Here is a 20,197-nt window from a genome sequence, read left to right as displayed (position 1 = left end):
ATAGCACTCTGTGAACAGCCAGCTTCTTTGGCAATGAATGTTTGTGGCTCCTTGTGAAGGGTGTCAATGATTGTCTTCTGGACAACTGTTAGATCAGCAGTCTTCCCCATGATTGTGTAGCTTAGTGAACCAAACTGAGAGACCATTTTGAAGGCTCAGGAAACCTTTGCAGGTGTTTTGAGTTGATTAGCTGATTGGCATGTCACCATATTCTAATTTGTTGAGATAGTGAATTGGTGGGTTTTTGTTAAATGTGAGCCAAAATCATCACAATTAAAAGAACCAAAGACTTAAACTACTTCAGTCTGTGCACATTTAATTTATTTAATACACAAGTTTTACAATTTGAGTTGAATTACTGAAATGAATGACCTTTTCAACGACATCTCAATTTATTGAGATGCACCTGTACATACAGTTTGCACACACACACACACATACGCGCTAATGTTGTTAGCGCTACTCTGCCAATTTTATCAGTAACATAGTTATACAACTTAAAAACTACATGACTTCTCACAAGTGAGGTAACAACGGTGCTGTTCGTGAAGAAAATTAACTTAAAGTTTCACTGCTAATATAGACATTGCTGCCGAACACTTTTGAGAGACGCACAATGTGAGCCAAAATCATCACAATTAAAAGAACCAAAGACTTAAACTACTTCAGTCTGTGCACATTTAATTTATTTAATACACAAGTTTTACAATTTGAGTTGAATTACTGAAATGAATGACCTTTTCAACGACATCTCAATTTATTGAGATGCACCTGTACATACAGTTTGCACACACACACACACATACGCGCTAATGTTGTTAGCGCTACTCTGCCACTTGAGAGACACACAGACTCACAGAGGTAATCTCTCTCTCTCTCTCTCTCCCTCTCTCTCCCTCCTGATAATTTAGTTATTTACTGCATTAGTCTGCTATCAACGGCTTAAGCCTCTGTTACTAGGTCTAAAATTACATTTTGGAATTAGCAACGTTGGATGAGATGCGAAATAAATTAATTCTACTCACAATAGGGTTTTAAGTAGAAAAACCAGACAAATGCCTTGAAAACCTTGTCGTGGCTGTTTTCAGGCAGAACCTTTAATGTTGTCATATCACACAACTGTATAACACAATTCTGTTTCATTTCTGAATGGGTCGAGCGATTTGCACTGTTTATCTCTTATAAATCGTGGCGGAAGCTCAGCGCTGTGCGGGAGACTGATCCCGCTCTGCTTTATCGCGTGGCTGGCGGATGCACCGGGGAGCGCCGCTTCACCCTTTTGGCGTACTTGCTTTTTGCAGTTTCGCGTGGGCTGTAATTTAAAAACAGCACCTAATATAAGGTCTCCCTTGCTTCGGCGATCGGCCCACCGGGAATGTCCCGGTGCTCCCGATGGCCAGTAGCTACATCGCTGGGTATGTTCAAGTAAGCTAGATATGCCCAGATGCTGCGCAATTAGGCTTATTTAATATATCATGATGAGTCTCGAGTTCAGTATTTACACTAAATCTGTGCAGATTTGGCTTACATGAACTTCCTCAAGAAATTAATTATTAAACATAATTTACGAAAAGTAACCTGCCAAATTGGCTAGTGATTTGACAGCGTTACCCGCCACAGCTGATTTTTACCCGCATTTGGCGGGTGTTAATTTCAAACCCTGATTGCATCTGATTGCTTTTACACATTGTTCTGACTTCCATACTGAACTGTAATTAGGCAACATAGTTCCTAGAAGAACCAGGTATGCTCGAGCATTCTGTCCTTTTTAGTGTGACATCACATCATGTGTTTGGTTTGTTTAAATGTCTTTGGGCTATGTTGCATTCATCTTTTAGCCAAACCACACCAGAGTTAATTTGGAAGCGTATTCTGAAAAGGGGGATCTTGGTCTGTTTGTTTAGTTTGCACCAAGGTAGCACCAGAGTTTGTTTAAATCAAACCAAACCTGCCAAGTGTGAACACACCCTTAGTCATTGATAGTCATTGACCCAAAAATGAAAATTAGCCCATCAAGGGCTAATTTTACTCCCTCAAGGCATCCTAGGTGTATATGACCTTCTTCGATTGGATTTGTCTTGATGTTTGGTTTGTTTAAATGTCTTTGGGCTATGTTGCATTCATCTTTTAGCCAAACCACACCAGAGTTAATTTGGAAGCGTATTCTGAAAAGGGGGATCTTGGTCTGTTTGTTTAGTTTGCACCAAGGTAGCACCAGAGTTTGTTTAAATCAAACCAAACCTGCCAAGTGTGAACACACCCTTAGTCATTGATAGTCATTGACCCAAAAATTAGCCCATGTTTTACTCCCTCAAGGCATCCTAGGTGTATATGACCTTCTTCGATTGGATTTGTCTTGAGGGAGTAAAACATGGGCTAATTTTCATTTTTGGGTGAACTAAACCTTTAAGGCTGCTACTCGATGTAGCCTTTCGTAAATCGTTATAGTTAATTTAATGCCACTTAACTTTAATGTAGTAAAGTTTACAACAGCAATAGCAAATTATTTGAAGCATTATCATTTTGGAGATGCTCTTGAAGGTGAAGTTCACCTTCAGGTTCTACATCCAAGTCAAAAAGTCTCAAAAGTGGGCGTTGGTGGTGCTTCAGGATAGGAGCAGCCCATTATTTTATGGAACGCTCACTTTTCATGATACAATCAAGTCCTGCCATTCATTGACTTTTCTGGTAACACTTTAGATTAGGGAACACATATTCACTATTAACCATGAGTTTTTTCCTCACTATCAATAAGCAACAAATTAGGAATTTATTAAGTAAGGCAGATGCAGGAGTGATGTTTAGGTATTGGAGATCTAGAATATAATTTTGCAGAATGAAACCGATTGCACAATTAATATGTGCTTTATAAGTACTAATAAACAGATAATATGCTAGTAATATGCATGCTAATGAGCAACTAGTTAATAGTGAATAGTGTTCCTTAATCTTAATTCTTTATACCATTTTTCTTGTTGAAAATCCTGTTTGACTTTATGGTCACATTATGGAAATAAATTGGGTTATGAATGCTGTTTCAATATGTCAAGTGGAAAATTAAGACAAAAAAGACCACAGTCACGAACAGCTGATACACTTGGCCTGAACTTGCCCGCGGACTCCAAATCCCAGGTGCGGGTTAAATTTAGGCACTGAGGCTTCTCTCAGACCCATCCATCCCATGATCTCCACCGGCCGACCGGCTGCACACAGATGGCCCTGTCTGACTGCTTCATGGGAGCGCATGCAGGGCAGGTGACTCAACAGCCGGACCAGGGAGGAGAACCCAGACACGCAGGGTGGTTCGAGGTCTTATCAGGGTCGGATGAGTCATGAGAATGGCAGGCGATTGTCCGATGAGCGGCCGATGACACGGAGAGCGGTCAGAGAGCATCAGTTTGGCTGAGCAGACGTGAGAGAGTGCAGGACAATAACACCGCTGCATCAGACACACTGACGAGTGACCTAAACGACAGTCTGAAGGCCTGTTTACACCAAGAATAATAACTATAGATATAGATATAGTTTTAAAAATCCTTGTAAACTTAATTGAATAGCATAGTCAAAACCATAGCTATAACTGTAACAACACAGAGGAACATTATCGTTGGAATTACTTTCAGAACGATTTTTTTTCCTGCTGATGAATGATAAAAGAATTGACAGCCAATCAGAATCCACCCAACTTTAAAAAGCTCAAGCATTTAAAATGGCACACAACAAAACTGATCAAATGAAACGTTTAAGTAAATGATTCAGTGATTCACTCTTTTGTTGTTGTTGTTCCTAATTAATTAGTGTTCTTGAATGAATAATTTGAACGATTCAATGATTTACTCATAGACCATCCTTGTTTGTTCCTTGAATGATTGAGTGTTTTTTCAATCAAATCGCTTAAGTGAGCTATTCAATTATTCACTCACAAAGACACAGTTGTCTTGTTTCTTGAATACATCGGTTGAGTGAATGATTCAGTGACTCACTCATAAAGGCAGTCCCTTTTGACCACTTTTCACATTGATGTAACTTACAGAAAAAAGTAATTGAAGGAATATGTGCATCAGTATATGTATATATTGTAAATCTATATTTTATTCAGATTTATCCATGTACATACAGTACATTCACGTAAAGCGATATATGCTATAGCAAAACTCAACTGCCTGATTTGTTTTTATTCTGTTGAAAAATGTAACTATATATTATTGCCCAGCTATTTAAATAAAGTTGTATATATAGTTGTCCAAAGTCATATGCATAAACTGAAAGAAATTATACTTCAAAACAATTTTCACTCAGAAATTGATAGTACATTTTACAAATAAATGCAAAGAAACGTCAAATAACGTTGAATTAAACATGACATTTTGAAGTTGAAAGACTGAAATATTTTCTTATAAAATGTACTTTTTTTTGCTTACAAAATAATTTTTACTATGTACATGCAGTACATTTGTGAAGGGTTATCTATATCTGAACTGCTTGATTGCTTGTATCATCGCAAAATATAAACTATATTGTTCCCCAATATCAATCGAAATGCAACAATAAGGCATGAAGATACAGAGATACCGTAAACATTAGCATAATGATTTTCTGTAAAGCTGCTTTGAAACAATGTGTATTGTGAAAAGCACTATACAAATAAATTGACTTGATGTTTTTAGCCTGGTAGGTGAAGAAATGGGAAAAAAATCTGATATATTTAAACATCTGAGTGGCAGCATAAAGTCTGCCCACTTAGACAGAAAGAGACTGTCTGACCAAAATGTAAAGCAACCAACCACAAGTTGTTTTTATTTTCATTTTTGGTGTGGATAAATCTGAAATGGCACAATATTGGACTGGAAAGAAAAAACAATGGTGAGGCCAACTCCTTTCACACAATTAAAATATCTAGAGAATATTCAGAAATTCTGTGAGAATGCAGTTCTGTTCATGTATATTTAGTGTGCTTTCAAGTGCCTCAAAAAATCTCTTTCAAAGATTTGAAAGTCATGAACCCAAGCACCCTAGCATCACGGCAGTGAGTTTTCTGAACACAGTTTGTTCAGAAATTGTAAAAATCAGCAATGTCTGCATGGCTCAGATTTTGCTCTTCTATATCATCCTGAAATTGAGTGACACACCTAGCTGTCTGCTCGGGACAGATAGATAGTTGTCTGTCCTCAAGCAGATGCACAAGTGCGTTTGAGTTTGTTTGGGCGTTGTGTAGAGACTGACGTCTCAAACATGGTGTCTCATTTCCCCTGCTGGTGATCAAATCTGCGATTAACGCCACAGACGAGACAGCGGCCGGAGAACTGGCTGATACAAGCTTTCAGAAATCCTGCGCACTGTAATGGCTCTGAAGTCAATGTTTTATGGTAGATGTTATGCCATCGGGTGCGGCGTCAGGTCACGCATCGTGAGACTGGGGAGATTAGAGACTCGTAAAACTCCATCACAACATCCCTGACCTCTTTTATTCACAGCAGCCTGCCGAACAACTGCCTCGTATGTTCCCTTCCTCGGGATCTTTTAAGTGCACCTGACTAGCAAGGCTCTTTTGTTATTAAATCGAAGGGAGAAATTAAGAAGGCTTTCATAATGAAAGGACATTTTTGTCTTTATTTAATCTTACATTTGATCTTTTCAGTTCCGTTGATGTATTCCTTAAAGAAACAGTTCACTAAAAATGTAAACTGTAATCTTTTACTCACCCTCATGTTGTTCCAAACTCATGTGATTTCACAAAAGGAGATGTTTTGCAGAATATTTGAGCTGAGCCAGACTTCTGACTTTCAGCATAAAGTCTGGTCTACTTTGCTGTTTATTTGGCCAAAGAACTGCCCACTTAGACAGGAAGAGACCGTCTGACTGACATGTGAAGCAACCAACCACAGTTTGTTTACAGGATGTTTTGGAAGCACTAATCTGTAATAGATGATACCACATCAGCAAGCTGAAGAAGTGATTAAAAACCTGGGCACTCTGAATAGCATAAATGGTTTGGAAGCCAGCCAATCAGATTGGAGCTTGCGGTTTTAGCCAGCTGTTGCCATTTCTGTGTGCATTATCCATCAGACGGCCCGTGAACGGTCCATGGGCGTACCGTCTGAGGTTTAGACTAGTCTTAGAGTAACTGGGTAGAAATGTTTCACATGCTCTATAAAGTTTGGAAATATCTGTGCATCTCAGCATCCACCCAAAGCCAAGTTGTAATTGTTATTTTCATGCATGTGGTGCATTGCATCAACCTGCATATGCTTAATTATTCAGTCTGTCTGGTATGTGATGCCTTCAGTTGTATAATAGTGCCGCATTGTGTCATAACAATCCTAACCATCCACCCTTGAAGACGCATTTCTCTCTTTGTCTTTCTGCAGAGTGCAAGTTCCACTGCACCAATGGCAGATGTCTGAAACTTCTCTCGCTGATTTGCAATCATCTGAATGAATGTGGAGACAACAGTGATGAGGAACACTGTCCTGCTGCTGTACCTCCACCTCCAGACAGCATCCAGTGTAAGTCCATCCACCCACATCTGTCTCAACGTCACATCTGCATCTCTGACATGTGATATTGCATCAGTGTTGGGGAAGCTACTTGGCTACAGTCAAGCTACCATTAAGACAAAATATAACCAAATGTTGCTGCATACATAGAAGGGATTTAGGTCAGTTAGTGTCTTTAAATTCAATAATTATTAGATTATGTGGTGCACAGTATTTATGTGGCATAAAGGACTGGAACAAATAAAATCTACCCTAATTTATTCACCTGAATTGAAAACAGTGCTAGCGACCGCAGTATTTCAATATTTATTTCACTACAAAAAAGATTTGGTGAATCGAGGTTTCTTTTTTTGAACCAGTATATTAAGTCCAAACCAGGGTCGGAAATTATCGGGGGCCTGTGGTAAAAATGTCACTAAAATGACCAAAAATGCCCCACAAATTCGAGATAAATGGGCAAAAATGTCCTCTGCATAATTAAACTAAATCTATTATGGCTGTCGCAATTCAAATGAAATGTGAAAACGGTCAATTTGTGGAAATACATTTAAATCTGCATACATTGCATCTGATTTCTTTTACACATTGTTTTTGCAGAATTCTGTGCGCTTGTGAATTCTCTCATTATAAACAACAAAGTGCACATACTATTTAATTAAGAGCTTTATTTCACTACGCAGGGCTTAATGTTCTCCGGCACCGTGCCGGATCTCCGGCGTGTGGCGTTTGGCTGCGGGAAAAAAAAGATCCTACATTTAAAAACACTTGTTGATATCACGTTCGAGTTCATGAGTTCGCCTACCAATGGTATACGAGGAACACAGCTTTCACTCTCAACCAAACTAACATTACTAGCCAATCAGAAGTTTTTGCTCTTATAAACACAAGACGCGCATAATAGTATACAATTGCAGAGTCGCAACTGATGAATGGAAAAGAAGCCTGGGTCTCGAGCGCGACACATTGAAAAAGCTGCGAAGTGCAATGTTTTAGCGATTTCAAAATAAAACTTTCCGACTTTGCATGTTGCCAAATATTAAAATTAAATGGGCCAATCAGAAGTTTTTGCTCTTATAAACACAAGACGCGCATAATAGTATACAATTGCAGAGTCGCAACTGATGAATGGAAAAGAAGCCTTGGTCTCGAGCGCGACACATTGAAAAAGCTGCGAAGTGCAATGTTCAAAGATTTCCATCTAGCGATTTCAAAATAAAACTTTCCGACTTTGCATGTTGCCAAATATTAAAATTAAATGGATTTAAAGGGGTCATGTGATGCGATTTCAAGTTTTCCTTTCTCTTTGGAGTGTTACAAGCTGTTCGTGAATAGATAAGATCCCTAAAGTTGCAAAGACTAAAGTCTCGAACCCAAAGAGATATTCTATATAAAAGTTAAGACTCGTCCACGCCCTCCTAAAACGCCGCCGTTTAAACACACCCCCACATGTCTACGTCACGATGTGGGAAGATTTGCATAACGCCGTAAAGAAAGAAGGTGTAACTTTATTGTTGCTGCCGCCGCCACGTGGAGACGCTGTGTGTTTCGTTGCGAAAGCGTAAATACTTTGTTTGGTCTTCCAAAAGAGGACACAACTAAAAAATCAGTGGTTAAGTTGTATTTACAACACTGTTCCAGAACAGTTCAACCCAAATATTCAGATGTGTGCAGCACATTTTATGGATTCAAGTTTTCCTTTCTCTTTGGAGTGTTACAAGCTGTTCGTGAATAGATAAGATCCCTAAAGTTGCAAAGACTAAAGTCTCGAACCCAAAGAGATATTCTATATAAAAGTTAAGACTCGTCCACGCCCTCCTAAAACGCCGCCGTTTAAACACACCCCCACATGTCTACGTCACGATGTGGGAAGATTTGCATAACGCCGTAAAGAAAGAAGGTGTAACTTTATTGTTGCTGCCGCCGCCACGTGGAGACGCTGTGCGTTTCGTTGCGAAAGCGTAAATACTTTGTTTGGTCTTCCAAAAGAGGACACAACTAAAAAAATCAGTGGTTAAGTTGTATTTACAACACTGTTCCAGAACAGTTCAACCCAAATATTCAGATGTGTGCAGCACATTTTATGGAGGACTGTTTACTGATCCTGGTAGAGTAGACTACAATGCCGGCTGTTCTGACTCACAGACTGTAAGTACGAGTTTATATTTAAAGAATTTGCCACTGACGATTCAAACGTGTTACCACTTAGTTACTAAAAAAGATTACTCACTTGTCAAAATAATCAGTAGATTACTTGATTAGCAAAGTTAAGCACTAGATTAGTTAAAACATTTCAAAATACAAGTGCATTGTTTTACTTTTTGTGATTAAAAGACAAATATTTTGTCATTTGAAAATTTCTTAAAGTATTAAACCATTGTCTCGTTCTATTGAACCAAGTATCTGCATTTTGTCTCACCTTGTGAGCTAAGTGTATTGTCACACCCCAAGTGTCTATGAGCGTGATAAAGCTCATAATTTTCCAAGTGTATGATATAGCTTTCATTCTTCAGGTCAATCATATATTCATGAAAAAAAATCAGTTTTAATAAGGAAAGCGATAGCTTTGCCATAGTATCCTTTCAAAAGTTAAAGTTGCCACAGTCATTGCATTCTTTGCATGTGCTGCACTTTATTTGTACCATTTTGTTTTATTAGTTTATTTATTCGAATTTGAAAGATAATAACAACATTGATTGACTAGTGAGATCTGATTTTAGTCCTTGAAAACCAAAAAAGTAGTGCAAGTCCTTGAAAGTCCTGGAATTTTATTTTGCAGTATCTGTATGAACCCCGTTTAAGTTACCAGATCTTGGACCATTTTAATGTTTTTGTTGTTGTTAATTGAACTGAACTGTAGTTTTCTGTAGTAAACTGTCTTTGTATATTTCCTATTTTATATTCATTTCTTTTGAACAAAACAATTTCAGAAATTTCATGTTTTAGATTGTAGGTCATCTTGGACATGTCAAGGACAAAGCTAACCAGCAAAACTTGATATCAAAAGCATCCTAAATGTTACATGTGTTTGCACCATATTGTAGTGAGTAAACTTTCTTGGTATTGCCGTTTCAAATATCCCTCCATAATCTGTAGTCTGAGCCTGTCAAGGGCTAATGGCAATGGCAGATACATTACTAGTTAGTTTCTTTTTTTTGTTTGCCAAATAACCCTGTGTATGTGTCCGCCCCCACAACCCCCAACCCCCAGAAAAAAGTTCAGTTTTTTTTGCTTTAACCCCTGACTATGGAAGCCCGTTTCTGCCACTGAATAAAAAAAATATATATATATATTTGCGACTTTTTCTCTCTCACAATTCTGACTTTTTTTTTCCTCAGAATTGCGCAATATAAACCTTTCACATTTTGTGAGATATAAACTTGGAATTGTTTAGAAAAAAATCTGAATTGCAAGATGTAAGATCACAATTCAGAAATTCAAAATTAAACACGCAATTGTAAGAAAACTTACTTGGACTTTATAACTTGCAATTGCAAGTTCATATCTCACAATTCTGAGAAAAGAAGTCAGAATAGTGAAAAAAAAAGTCAGAATTGGGAGATATAAATTCACAATTGTGAAAAAAAAATCTGAATTGTGAGTTTATATCTTGCAGAAAAGTCAGAATTATGAGATAAAAAGTCACAATTACTTTGTTTTAATTTTTATTTTGTGGTGGGATTGGGCTTCCATATTTCGCTAATCATGCTAATCACTTCAGTGAATATTACGAGAGTTTTTGCAAACTTGCGCTAGACTATGTTAATGTCATGGACCGACATGTTTGTGTTGTCAGAATATAATGTGCCGCTTCCTCAAACACAAAAACGGTTTATATGCATTCTATTAATCGACATTAATAATCATTATTACAATATCAAGAGCAACAATTGACAAAAATGCTTTTTGTCATTATATTGCAGTCCTATGAGTTCCTGTTTTATTAAATGTATATGTAATTTTAAAAAGTATGTTGTCATTGGTAACATTTTAAAGTATTCTGATTGATTGACGCAAATGGTTAAATTTAAGTGTTTGACATTAAAGACAACAATCATACAAATAATAAGGTAACTATAAAAAATGCCCCTGGTTAACAATTCCAGGGGGCAAATATTGAATGAATCAGACTCATGCTACTGGAGAGCGACAGTCTACTGGAGTGTTTGATTAACATCACAATCGGTTGCAAGGCTGGGATATATGTGTATATGTGACATAAAAACAGCAATATAACACTTGCTTGTTGGGAAAAAATGGCTTGTTATTGGAAAAGCTTTGAAAGCAGGAAAGCAGCTGAACTGCTGTTACGCTACTGAAAACTGTAGTTAGGTTTTGTGGTGTCGCCCAAATCTCCTTGCTGTGTGTTCTGTGCTGTTGTCTTTGCTGATCCATCCTGGTTTATTGATATTTTGTTCAGCATTATGCCACAAAATGCTGTGTGGTGCAGTTATCTTACCACAGTTGTGCTAGAAACATACTGAGCACAAGTGTGAGAACGATTCTTCTGCTGAGGAATACGGTTAATTAGCATAACTGTAGATGACATTGCAGATATGTTGACTTGGTGCATTAAAACTGAATTTCAGTTGATGTGCGTTAGCTGTTTTATAATGAAACTGGCTTATCAGTCCGATTTGAGACTTAGAAGTGTTCATTATTGCTGCAAATAACAACTGTTTAGATAATCGATTCATCTGTAAAGTTTTATTCTGGTTTAATCAAATATTACTCCACAGTTTGCTCGGGGCTCTCCATCAAGTAGTGTACAAATTGAAGTATGTAATGTATTCTATGTGTGCAAGCTGTTTTAAAATATAAGCTAAAGGTTGCAGTACTAGCAGAAGAGCATTTCAAATAACCAAAGTTACCAAACCACAAACTAAGCAAGTCAGAGGTTAAAATGCACAAGAACACACACATTCCCTCCTCTAAACATGTCAACATTCAAGTCTACTAAACATTTTTTTCTGGGATTAAATGAGTTCTGAAATAACATTATTTGGGTTACAAGGATCTTTAAACTCAAGTTTTTGTTGTTGTTAATTGAACTGAACTGTAGTTTTCTGTAGTAAACTGTCTTTGTATATTTCCTATTTTATATTCATTTCTTTTGAACAAAACAATTTCAGAAATTTCATGTTTTAGATTGTAGGTCATCTTGGACATGTCAAGGACAAAGCTAACCAGCAAAACTTGATATCAAAAGCATCCTAAATGTTACATGTGTTTGCACCATATTGTAGTGAGTAAACTTTCTTGGTATTGCCGTTTCAAATATCCCTCCATAATCTGTAGTCTGAGCCTGTCAAGGGCTAATGGCAATGGCAGATACATTACTAGTTAGTTTCTTTTTTTTGTTTGCCAAATAACCCTGTGTATGTGTCCGCCCCCACAACCCCCAACCCCCAGAAAAAAGTTCAGTTTTTTTTGCTTTAACCCCTGACTATGGAAGCCCGTTTCTGCCACTGAATAAAAAAAATATATATATATATTTGCGACTTTTTCTCTCTCACAATTCTGACTTTTTTTTTCCTCAGAATTGCGCAATATAAACCTTTCACATTTTGTGAGATATAAACTTGGAATTGTTTAGAAAAAAATCTGAATTGCAAGATGTAAGATCACAATTCAGAAATTCAAAATTAAACACGCAATTGTAAGAAAACTTACTTGGACTTTATAACTTGCAATTGCAAGTTCATATCTCACAATTCTGAGAAAAGAAGTCAGAATAGTGAAGAAAAAAGTCAGAATTGGGAGATATAAATTCACAATTGTGAAAAAAAAATCTGAATTGTGAGTTTATATCTTGCAGAAAAGTCAGAATTATGAGATAAAAAGTCACAATTACTTTGTTTTAATTTTTATTTTGTGGTGGGATTGGGCTTCCATATTTCGCTAATCATGCTAATCACTTCAGTGAATATTACGAGAGTTTTTGCAAACTTGCGCTAGACTATGTTAATGTCATGGACCGACATGTTTGTGTTGTCAGAATATAATGTGCCGCTTCCTCAAACACAAAAACGGTTTATATGCATTCTATTAATCGACATTAATAATCATTATTACAATATCAAGAGCAACAATTGACAAAAATGCTTTTTGTCATTATATTGCAGTCCTATGAGTTCCTGTTTTATTAAATGTATATGTAATTTTAAAAAGTATGTTGTCATTGGTAACATTTTAAAGTATTCTGATTGATTGACGCAAATGGTTAAATTTAAGTGTTTGACATTAAAGACAACAATCATACAAATAATAAGGTAACTATAAAAAATGCCCCTGGTTAACAATTCCAGGGGGCAAATATTGAATGAATCAGACTCATGCTACTGGAGAGCGACAGTCTACTGGAGTGTTTGATTAACATCACAATCGGTTGCAAGGCTGGGTGTGCATTATATATGTGACATAAAAACAGCAATATAACACTTGCTTGTTGGGAAAAAATGGCTTGTTATTGGAAAAGCTGCTCTATTTTGAAAGCAGCTGAACTGCTGTTACGCTACTGAAAACTGTAGTTAGGTTTTGTGGTGTCGCCCAAATCTCCTTGCTGTGTGTTCTGTGCTGTTGTCTTTGCTGATCCATCCTGGTTTATTGATATTTTGTTCAGCATTATGCCACAAAATGCTGTGTGGTGCAGTTATCTTACCACAGTTGTGCTAGAAACATACTGAGCACAAGTGTGAGAACGATTCTTCTGCTGAGGAATACGGTTAATTAGCATAACTGTAGATGACATTGCAGATATGTTGACTTGGTGCATTAAAACTGAATTTCAGTTGATGTGCGTTAGCTGTTTTATAATGAAACTGGCTTATCAGTCCGATTTGAGACTTAGAAGTGTTCATTATTGCTGCAAATAACAACTGTTTAGATAATCGATTCATCTGTAAAGTTTTATTCTGGTTTAATCAAATATTACTCCACAGTTTGCTCGGGGCTCTCCATCAAGTAGTGTACAAATTGAAGTATGTAATGTATACTATGTGTGCAAGCTGTTTTAAAATATAAGCTAAAGGTTGCAGTACTAGCAGAAGAGCATTTCAAATAACCAAAGTTACCAAACCACAAACTAAGCAAGTCAGAGGTTAAAATGCACAAGAACACACACATTCCCTCCTCTAAACATGTCAACATTCAAGTCTACTAAACATTTTTTTCTGGGATTAAATGAGTTCTGAAATAACATTATTTGGGTTACAAGGATCTTTAAACTCAACTATGTTTAACAACAAATATCATTTGATTAATATGATTGCGCAGTATGTTGCAGAAAGTTTAACAAGGACTGCAACATTTAGTCATTCTTTGCTGCGATGCATTGTTTTAAAAACGGGAAGTTCTTGTATATTAAGAATATAACTTTAAAATGTACTCTACTGTTGAAAAGTTTGGGTTCGTATAGTTTTTTTTAAAATAAGTATTTATGCTCACTCAAGACTGCATTTATTTTATAGAAAATACAGTAGATTAGAAATGAGAAATTGTGAAATAATATTACAATTAAAGTAACTTTTATATTTAAATAATAAAACGTTTTTTACATTTATTTCTATGATCAAAGCTGAGTTTTCAGCATCATTACTCCAGTCTTCAGTGCCACATGATCCTTCAGAAATCATTCTAATATGCTGAATAAAATTCTTCTTATTTGCAATGTTAAAAACATGTTTTTGCTGCTTAATATTTGTATACAAACATAATTTTCAGTATTCTTTATAAGTAGAAATTTGAACAGCGTTTATTTGCAATCTTTTGTAACAATACAAAATTATTTTTATCATTAATCATCTTTTGATCATTAAAATATACATTTGTTAAAAACTGTTGTTTTATTAGCAGTTATTAGCAATTTCATCAAATTTGTGCATTTTAGATTATCACTTTGTACTGAGCTGTCTTTGTGTTTAGCATTTTCTTTTTTCCATTTGAAAGTTGAATTCATCTATATATTTGACTCTGTTGGCATCAGTGTTAGACTGGTTGTTGTTGAAGGTTGAACTTTTTGTCGCGTTATCCTTTGCTAGCACACTGCATTCGTGTGTTTGTTGAACATGCGTACCCATAGGTGTGTGAATCTGTGTTTGTATGTGGACTCTGTTCGTAGATGAATTTGTGTGCTTTAGCTCTCTCTTCTATCACACACACACAAACACACACACACACTTTCTTGCTTGATGTCAGTCATATTACAAGGCCAGTTAACATGAAAGCATCCAGACCGACGGTTAACTCTTTTAAACTTCAACAAATGTGTTCAAGGTTCATTTTTAGGACTGAATGGAATTAGTTGGTTTTTATTCAACAGTGCTGTCCACTCCATATTCTATTGAGCTCTGCTTCACTTAGTCACATCGCCTCTGTCATTTATGTCTTTGAAAGTCGTCGACTCTAATAGAACGATGTAGATGAGATTGTTTCTTCATGGGAACAGATTTGGAGAAATTCAGCATTACATGACTTGGTCACCAATGGATGCTCTGCAGTGAATGGGTGCCGTCAGAATGAGAGTCCAAACAGCTGATAAAAACATCACAATCATCCACAAGTAATCCAGTCCATCAATTAATGACTTAGGGAAAAGTTTTCATTTTTGTAAACAGTGCTTGATCTGTGCATATTTCTCTCCTGATTCAGATGAGACGACTTTTTCCCTGGAGAAAACAATATGGATTATAGACTCATATCTTAGTTTTGAAGTTAAAATACCTTAAGGATGGATTTGTTTCTTACAAACATGCATCTTTTCACATTAACTGATAGACTGGAGTGGTGTGGATTACTTGTGGATTACTGTGATGTTTTTATCAGCTGTTTGGACTCTCATTCTGACGGCACCCATTCACTGCAGAGCATCCATTGGTGAGCAAGTGATGTAATGCTACATTTATCCAAATAAGTTCCGAGGAAGAAACAAACTCATCTACATTTTTTATTTTTGAGTGAACTTTTCCTTTAATGATCTTGTTTCATTTCATATGAACTAGGACAATTAAAGTGGTTCTTTCAAGTTTTCTACCAACATTTTTTTATTTTACAGCTCAGCTTTTATTGGCCGTTTCCTCCCTCTTTCTCCTTCCCCAGCAGCCAACTCTTCATAAACACTCCCCATGTTAGGATTGCTCGGTTTTGGTTGCTTTATTTAACATGCTTTTTTCAATTTTTTCCCTGCTGTCTGCTGAACAAGGGCCACTCTTTACCGATGGAACAAGTCCAACTGCTGCACTTAAAATATTTAGCAGTCTGGGCCGCATGTTAATGAAAGCGTCTGCGGCTGGCTGCTATTTTAGAGACACCTGTGTGCACCGTGATTTAATTTTCAGAGGCTGAGGAGTGCTGATTTTCGTGTCGAGAAAGAGACAGCGAGCGAGAGAGATGCAGAGGAGGCAAAAACGAGAGATGGGAGGAGGGAAGCAAAAATGATTTCAATTCTAATGGCCACGGCGGTAGCGTAGCTTTTTCTCAGACAGATGGATCATTAATATGGTCTAGACGCTTGGTGTCTGGGTGAGTCAGGGGGCCCTGTACGAGAGGGGTCTTCACACTACACTACCCCACCCCCACAACACACACACACACACACACACACACTGTGAGTGGAGAAAATAAATGTTTGTTATCAGACAGACAGGAGGAGGTGGTGACTCTCAATATCACATGGGTTTTGGGTTCACTGAAGAGCCACAAGGTGGAAACAGACGATATAAAAATGGTTGTTAAACAACGTCATTGTTAAACATTCTGTCATTATTTTCTCACCCTCATGTCATTCCAAACTTTCTTTATTCTCAGAATAAAGAAACACACACACACACACACACACACACACATATATATATATATATATATATACAGTGGGTACGGAAAGTATTCAGACCCCTTTAAGGCATAGTTAGCACACTCAAAAGTATGTACATTCCCATAAGAAGAAAGTATATGCCTGTAGTTCAACATGTAGTCAAAGCAAATGGATAGGATGCAGCTGGTGTCTGGAGACAGTCTGATCTCGTATCTGGCTTCACTTCTGAACACATTTATACAACATGTACTTTGTCACTGCTATGCTGCAATAAACAGCTTCATCGAGATCTTCATCGTCCTCATCACTTTTTTTTTACATTTATTATCATACCTGATTTCTGTTTAATAGCAATTAATGAAGGATCTGTTAAGATTGATAGAGTTTCTAGAATATTTAATTGCTCATATGGTTATCTTTAGGCCATTTACTAAATAGTTGCCAAGCAATGTGTATTTATCAGCAATTTACAATGGATTACAATGCAAATCATTCAATCATACCATTGTGAAAAAGAAGTCTGTTAATTGAACTGAATGTGCACTTGTAGTGTACTTCAAAACTATATATATTTTTAAAAACTGTACTTGCAGATAATAATATGAATGAAATAAAAGACAGCTTAAAGATAGAGACACTTTCATCACTATGTAACACACTTAAGTAGACTTTTTAAAAAGTGCTCTTCATAATAATGCCAGATTACAATTTTACTTTAAAAAGTTTATCATTTTAAATCATGTTTTAATAATATTTTGTTGTGCTTTATTTGAAGACATATTTATTTTCATTTGCTGACTAAAATACTAAAGCGCATGTAAAGTACTTTATTAATTTTAACTGTATTGTGTTTTTAATATTACATTTGCAAACTAAATTGCAACTTCCTTTTACAAATGTACAATTGAAAATATATTTGAATAAAGACACATTACGTTTGAATAGAAATTACATTGAGGTATATTTAATATTTTGTACAATCGGCAGTACAATTTAACCTTATTTCAAAAATCAATAGAAATAATTATGAAATTGCATAAAAAGATGTATGTAAGTCCTACTTAAGTGGGTCAAAAACACTCCGAAATTCAGCTAATTCCATTCGGTATAAATTTAAACTGTAATATATTTTCGTATAATTGCAATAAAGTGTCTAAAAACGTATGCAGTTTTCACTTAAGTATATTATTTTTAAGCTGCAGTCGCTAACTTTGTTTTGGTTAAAAATGATCAGAAATACATTTTTGAGCAAATACATAACCAGCCAGTGTTCAAAACTATCTCCTTGCTTTAGCCCGATTCACAATGGTACGCTTATATTATGGTTTTCCAATTTGAGTGGTACTGCTAGGAATTTGCGGGAAATTTGACCATGCCGGTGCGTCATTACGTCACGTCTGTAAACATATAAACATAAAACATAAACACATAATAGGGGCACTTTAACAATTTGAGAACAAAGTATAACAGTAATAATAATTTGCACGGTTTGATGTGATATGAGTTAAGTGATCGTTAGATTTAATCACCATTGGTAGCGCGATTTATTGTAATGCTTTTTTCCTCGGTTGGTCAGAACAGAAGTTGCAGACTTGTTACTTACTCGTTCAGATGATATCACTTATCCGGTGTATACCGGCAATATCCGGTGAAAATTCTCATTTGGGTCATATATTCCAAGACGTAGGCTAGAATCTGTGATTCCGAAGTACAGTGAATATCCACTCCGGTGCGGTGACTGACTGCCATACATACTTTTCAGAACATTAGATTCATCCGCGCTGGAGCCGTGCCGGAGCACAACCCACGCACAGAAGATAATTCTGCAAATAACTGCAATTACAGGTTTCAAACAGAGATGGCGACAAAGAGGCAAAACTTACAACTTTAAAATAGCATTATTTCTGTAATAAGTACTCATTTTAAAAACATGATACAGTGTACTTTTTCACAAGGGTATTATAGAGTTAGAACTGCTTAACATATTAACTCCCATTAACAATCTGCTGTGTCATTAGTTGAACTGTGTTTAGCACAACACTATGTCTTAATGCGGCGCTCATGTCGTAAGATGCAGAAAAAACAACAGTGACCAAAGACATCCATCTACTGCATGTGTAAGTGGACTAACAATTGAAAAATAGCGCAGATGGAACACAAGAATGTGCCCTGTGTTAGCAGAGGAGAGCATCTGTGGCCAATTTCCCATAATGTATGATCTGTCTTTACTGTATTATCCTATAGGGAACTCTGGGAGGTGGAAATATCCTGACTGACGGTGTGGTGCACGGACACACAAAAAGAATCAAAGCATCGGGTCTGTCTGTGGGGTGTAATTGGAGTGAATTGAAAAGCACTGTCAGTGTGTTCTGTTTGTCTGCTGCGCGCAAACAAACACTCATATCCTGACCCGTGCAGCCTGCGGAGAGCAAGAGGATTTGTGTGCTTTAGAAAGAATAAATCCCAAAATATAAGACAATATGAGACACACAGAACACAAGGGAAGCTAAAACCGCATTATCAAATCAAATCATCGTTTGCATTTGCAGTCTCTTAAATGTAGGGAGAGGTTCAGAAAAATATTGCCAGATGATAACATGTTTCAAGATGTCTGCCTGTTGTTTGTCAGTCCGGTGGAGTGGGCCCTTAAATATTTTTCTGCTCCCTCCCTCTGGCAGTTGTGCGCAGAGTGTGTTCATGTGTTTGGGGAAGGAAGTGAGTGTGTCGATGGTGAAGTGCACGCTACCTCCCTCTCTCTGTCTCACTCTCTCTCTGCAGCAAACCCCAAAACAGTCAGAGACACCGCATCAGCAACAGGAGGGACGGCAGACTGCAGATACTTGGTTTTAAAGCTAGAGTCTGCCTCGAAACCTCCGCTGTTGGTTTAGCATGTGACTGTTTGGAAGTTATCTAATCTCACATGGGACGAATGAAACGGAACGCTTTCATAGAATGAATAAAGTTTCTAAAGAGCGAATGGAACGTCATAGTCATCAGTTCGCTGTTGTTTCTGAGATGAAGGAAGAGAGAGAGAGTGTATTTTCTGTGCGAGAAATAGAAATGAGAACGTTCCTGCAGCTGTCAGCTGATCTTTGGGTGTGGTCTGTCGTCTACAAATCAGACATCTCCTATCAGCACTTATTCGGATGAGATCAGTCTTCTAAATTATGTTTGCCTTATGCTTACTGACTGTGATTTCTTGTAGTGATTTGGACAGGACAGCATCTCTGTAGCTGCTGCAAAGGTGGAAGTGTCATATGCTCTGAATGCATGCATTTATATGTGATTAACTGTATAATTGACGCACTTTCTACCCAAAGATTGTTTATTAGTGTTTTTTCTGAAAAATTCCAACCAGTTTAAATAAAAAAAAAATTGTCCATCCATGGAAAAAGAAAGACACAGCTCACAATGTGCTGCATACAATTCTGAAATATGGTTCATTCTGTTCTCTTTTCTTCTGTCTCACTCTTTAGCGAAGAAGAAAAGACAGTCAAGGAGATGTGTCATGATCTGAGGTCACAATCGTGTAGCTGAAGCTCTAAAGGTTGCTATAAGCCAGGCGAGACAGTCAGTAAGGACAAACCTGGGCGTATGTTTCCCCTGGTGGATTGCGTGTGGCTTTTTTACGAGTGGTTTTACTTACCATGAGTGTCCTGTGAGGAGCGAGAAAAAGCGGGAGAAAGCTGCAGATGTTTAGACTGCACTCTCTAAGAAAAGTCTGTAAAAACAGTGCCCAGTGTACTGTGTTAATATGAAGGAATTTGCTGTATTGGTTTTCTGCAGGAGTTTTACCATATTTTGCATTATGCATTATATTGTGTTGTGTTTTAGGGCTGAAGGAAAGGTCTGTAAACTTAACGGATAACGTCCTGGCAGAATTTTTTTTTTT

The 20,197-nt window shown here is 36.9% G+C and overlaps 1 protein-coding gene across 1 annotated transcript in view; it reads left to right on the top strand.

The window, feature by feature from the left end:
- LOC107552314 (low-density lipoprotein receptor class A domain-containing protein 4-like) overlaps positions 1–20,197 on the top strand; it is a gene marked incomplete at its 3' end in the record, with an annotated part of 100,072 nt that overhangs the window by 51,105 nt on the left and 28,770 nt on the right. Inside the window, exon 3 of the mRNA XM_016234174.1 lies at positions 6,369–6,506. Coding sequence (XP_016089660.1) covers positions 6,369–6,506 — 138 coding nt within the window. The remainder of the gene's footprint in view (positions 1–6,368; positions 6,507–20,197) is intronic.

The sequence above is a fragment of the Sinocyclocheilus grahami genome, unplaced genomic scaffold, assembly GCF_001515645.1.
Source record: "Sinocyclocheilus grahami isolate Dianchi unplaced genomic scaffold, SAMN03320097.WGS_v1.1 scaffold446.1, whole genome shotgun sequence".
Taxonomy (NCBI): Eukaryota; Metazoa; Chordata; class Actinopteri; order Cypriniformes; family Cyprinidae; genus Sinocyclocheilus; species Sinocyclocheilus grahami.
Note: the sequence above shows the minus strand (reverse complement) of the source record. Positions and strands in the feature narration are given on the sequence as shown.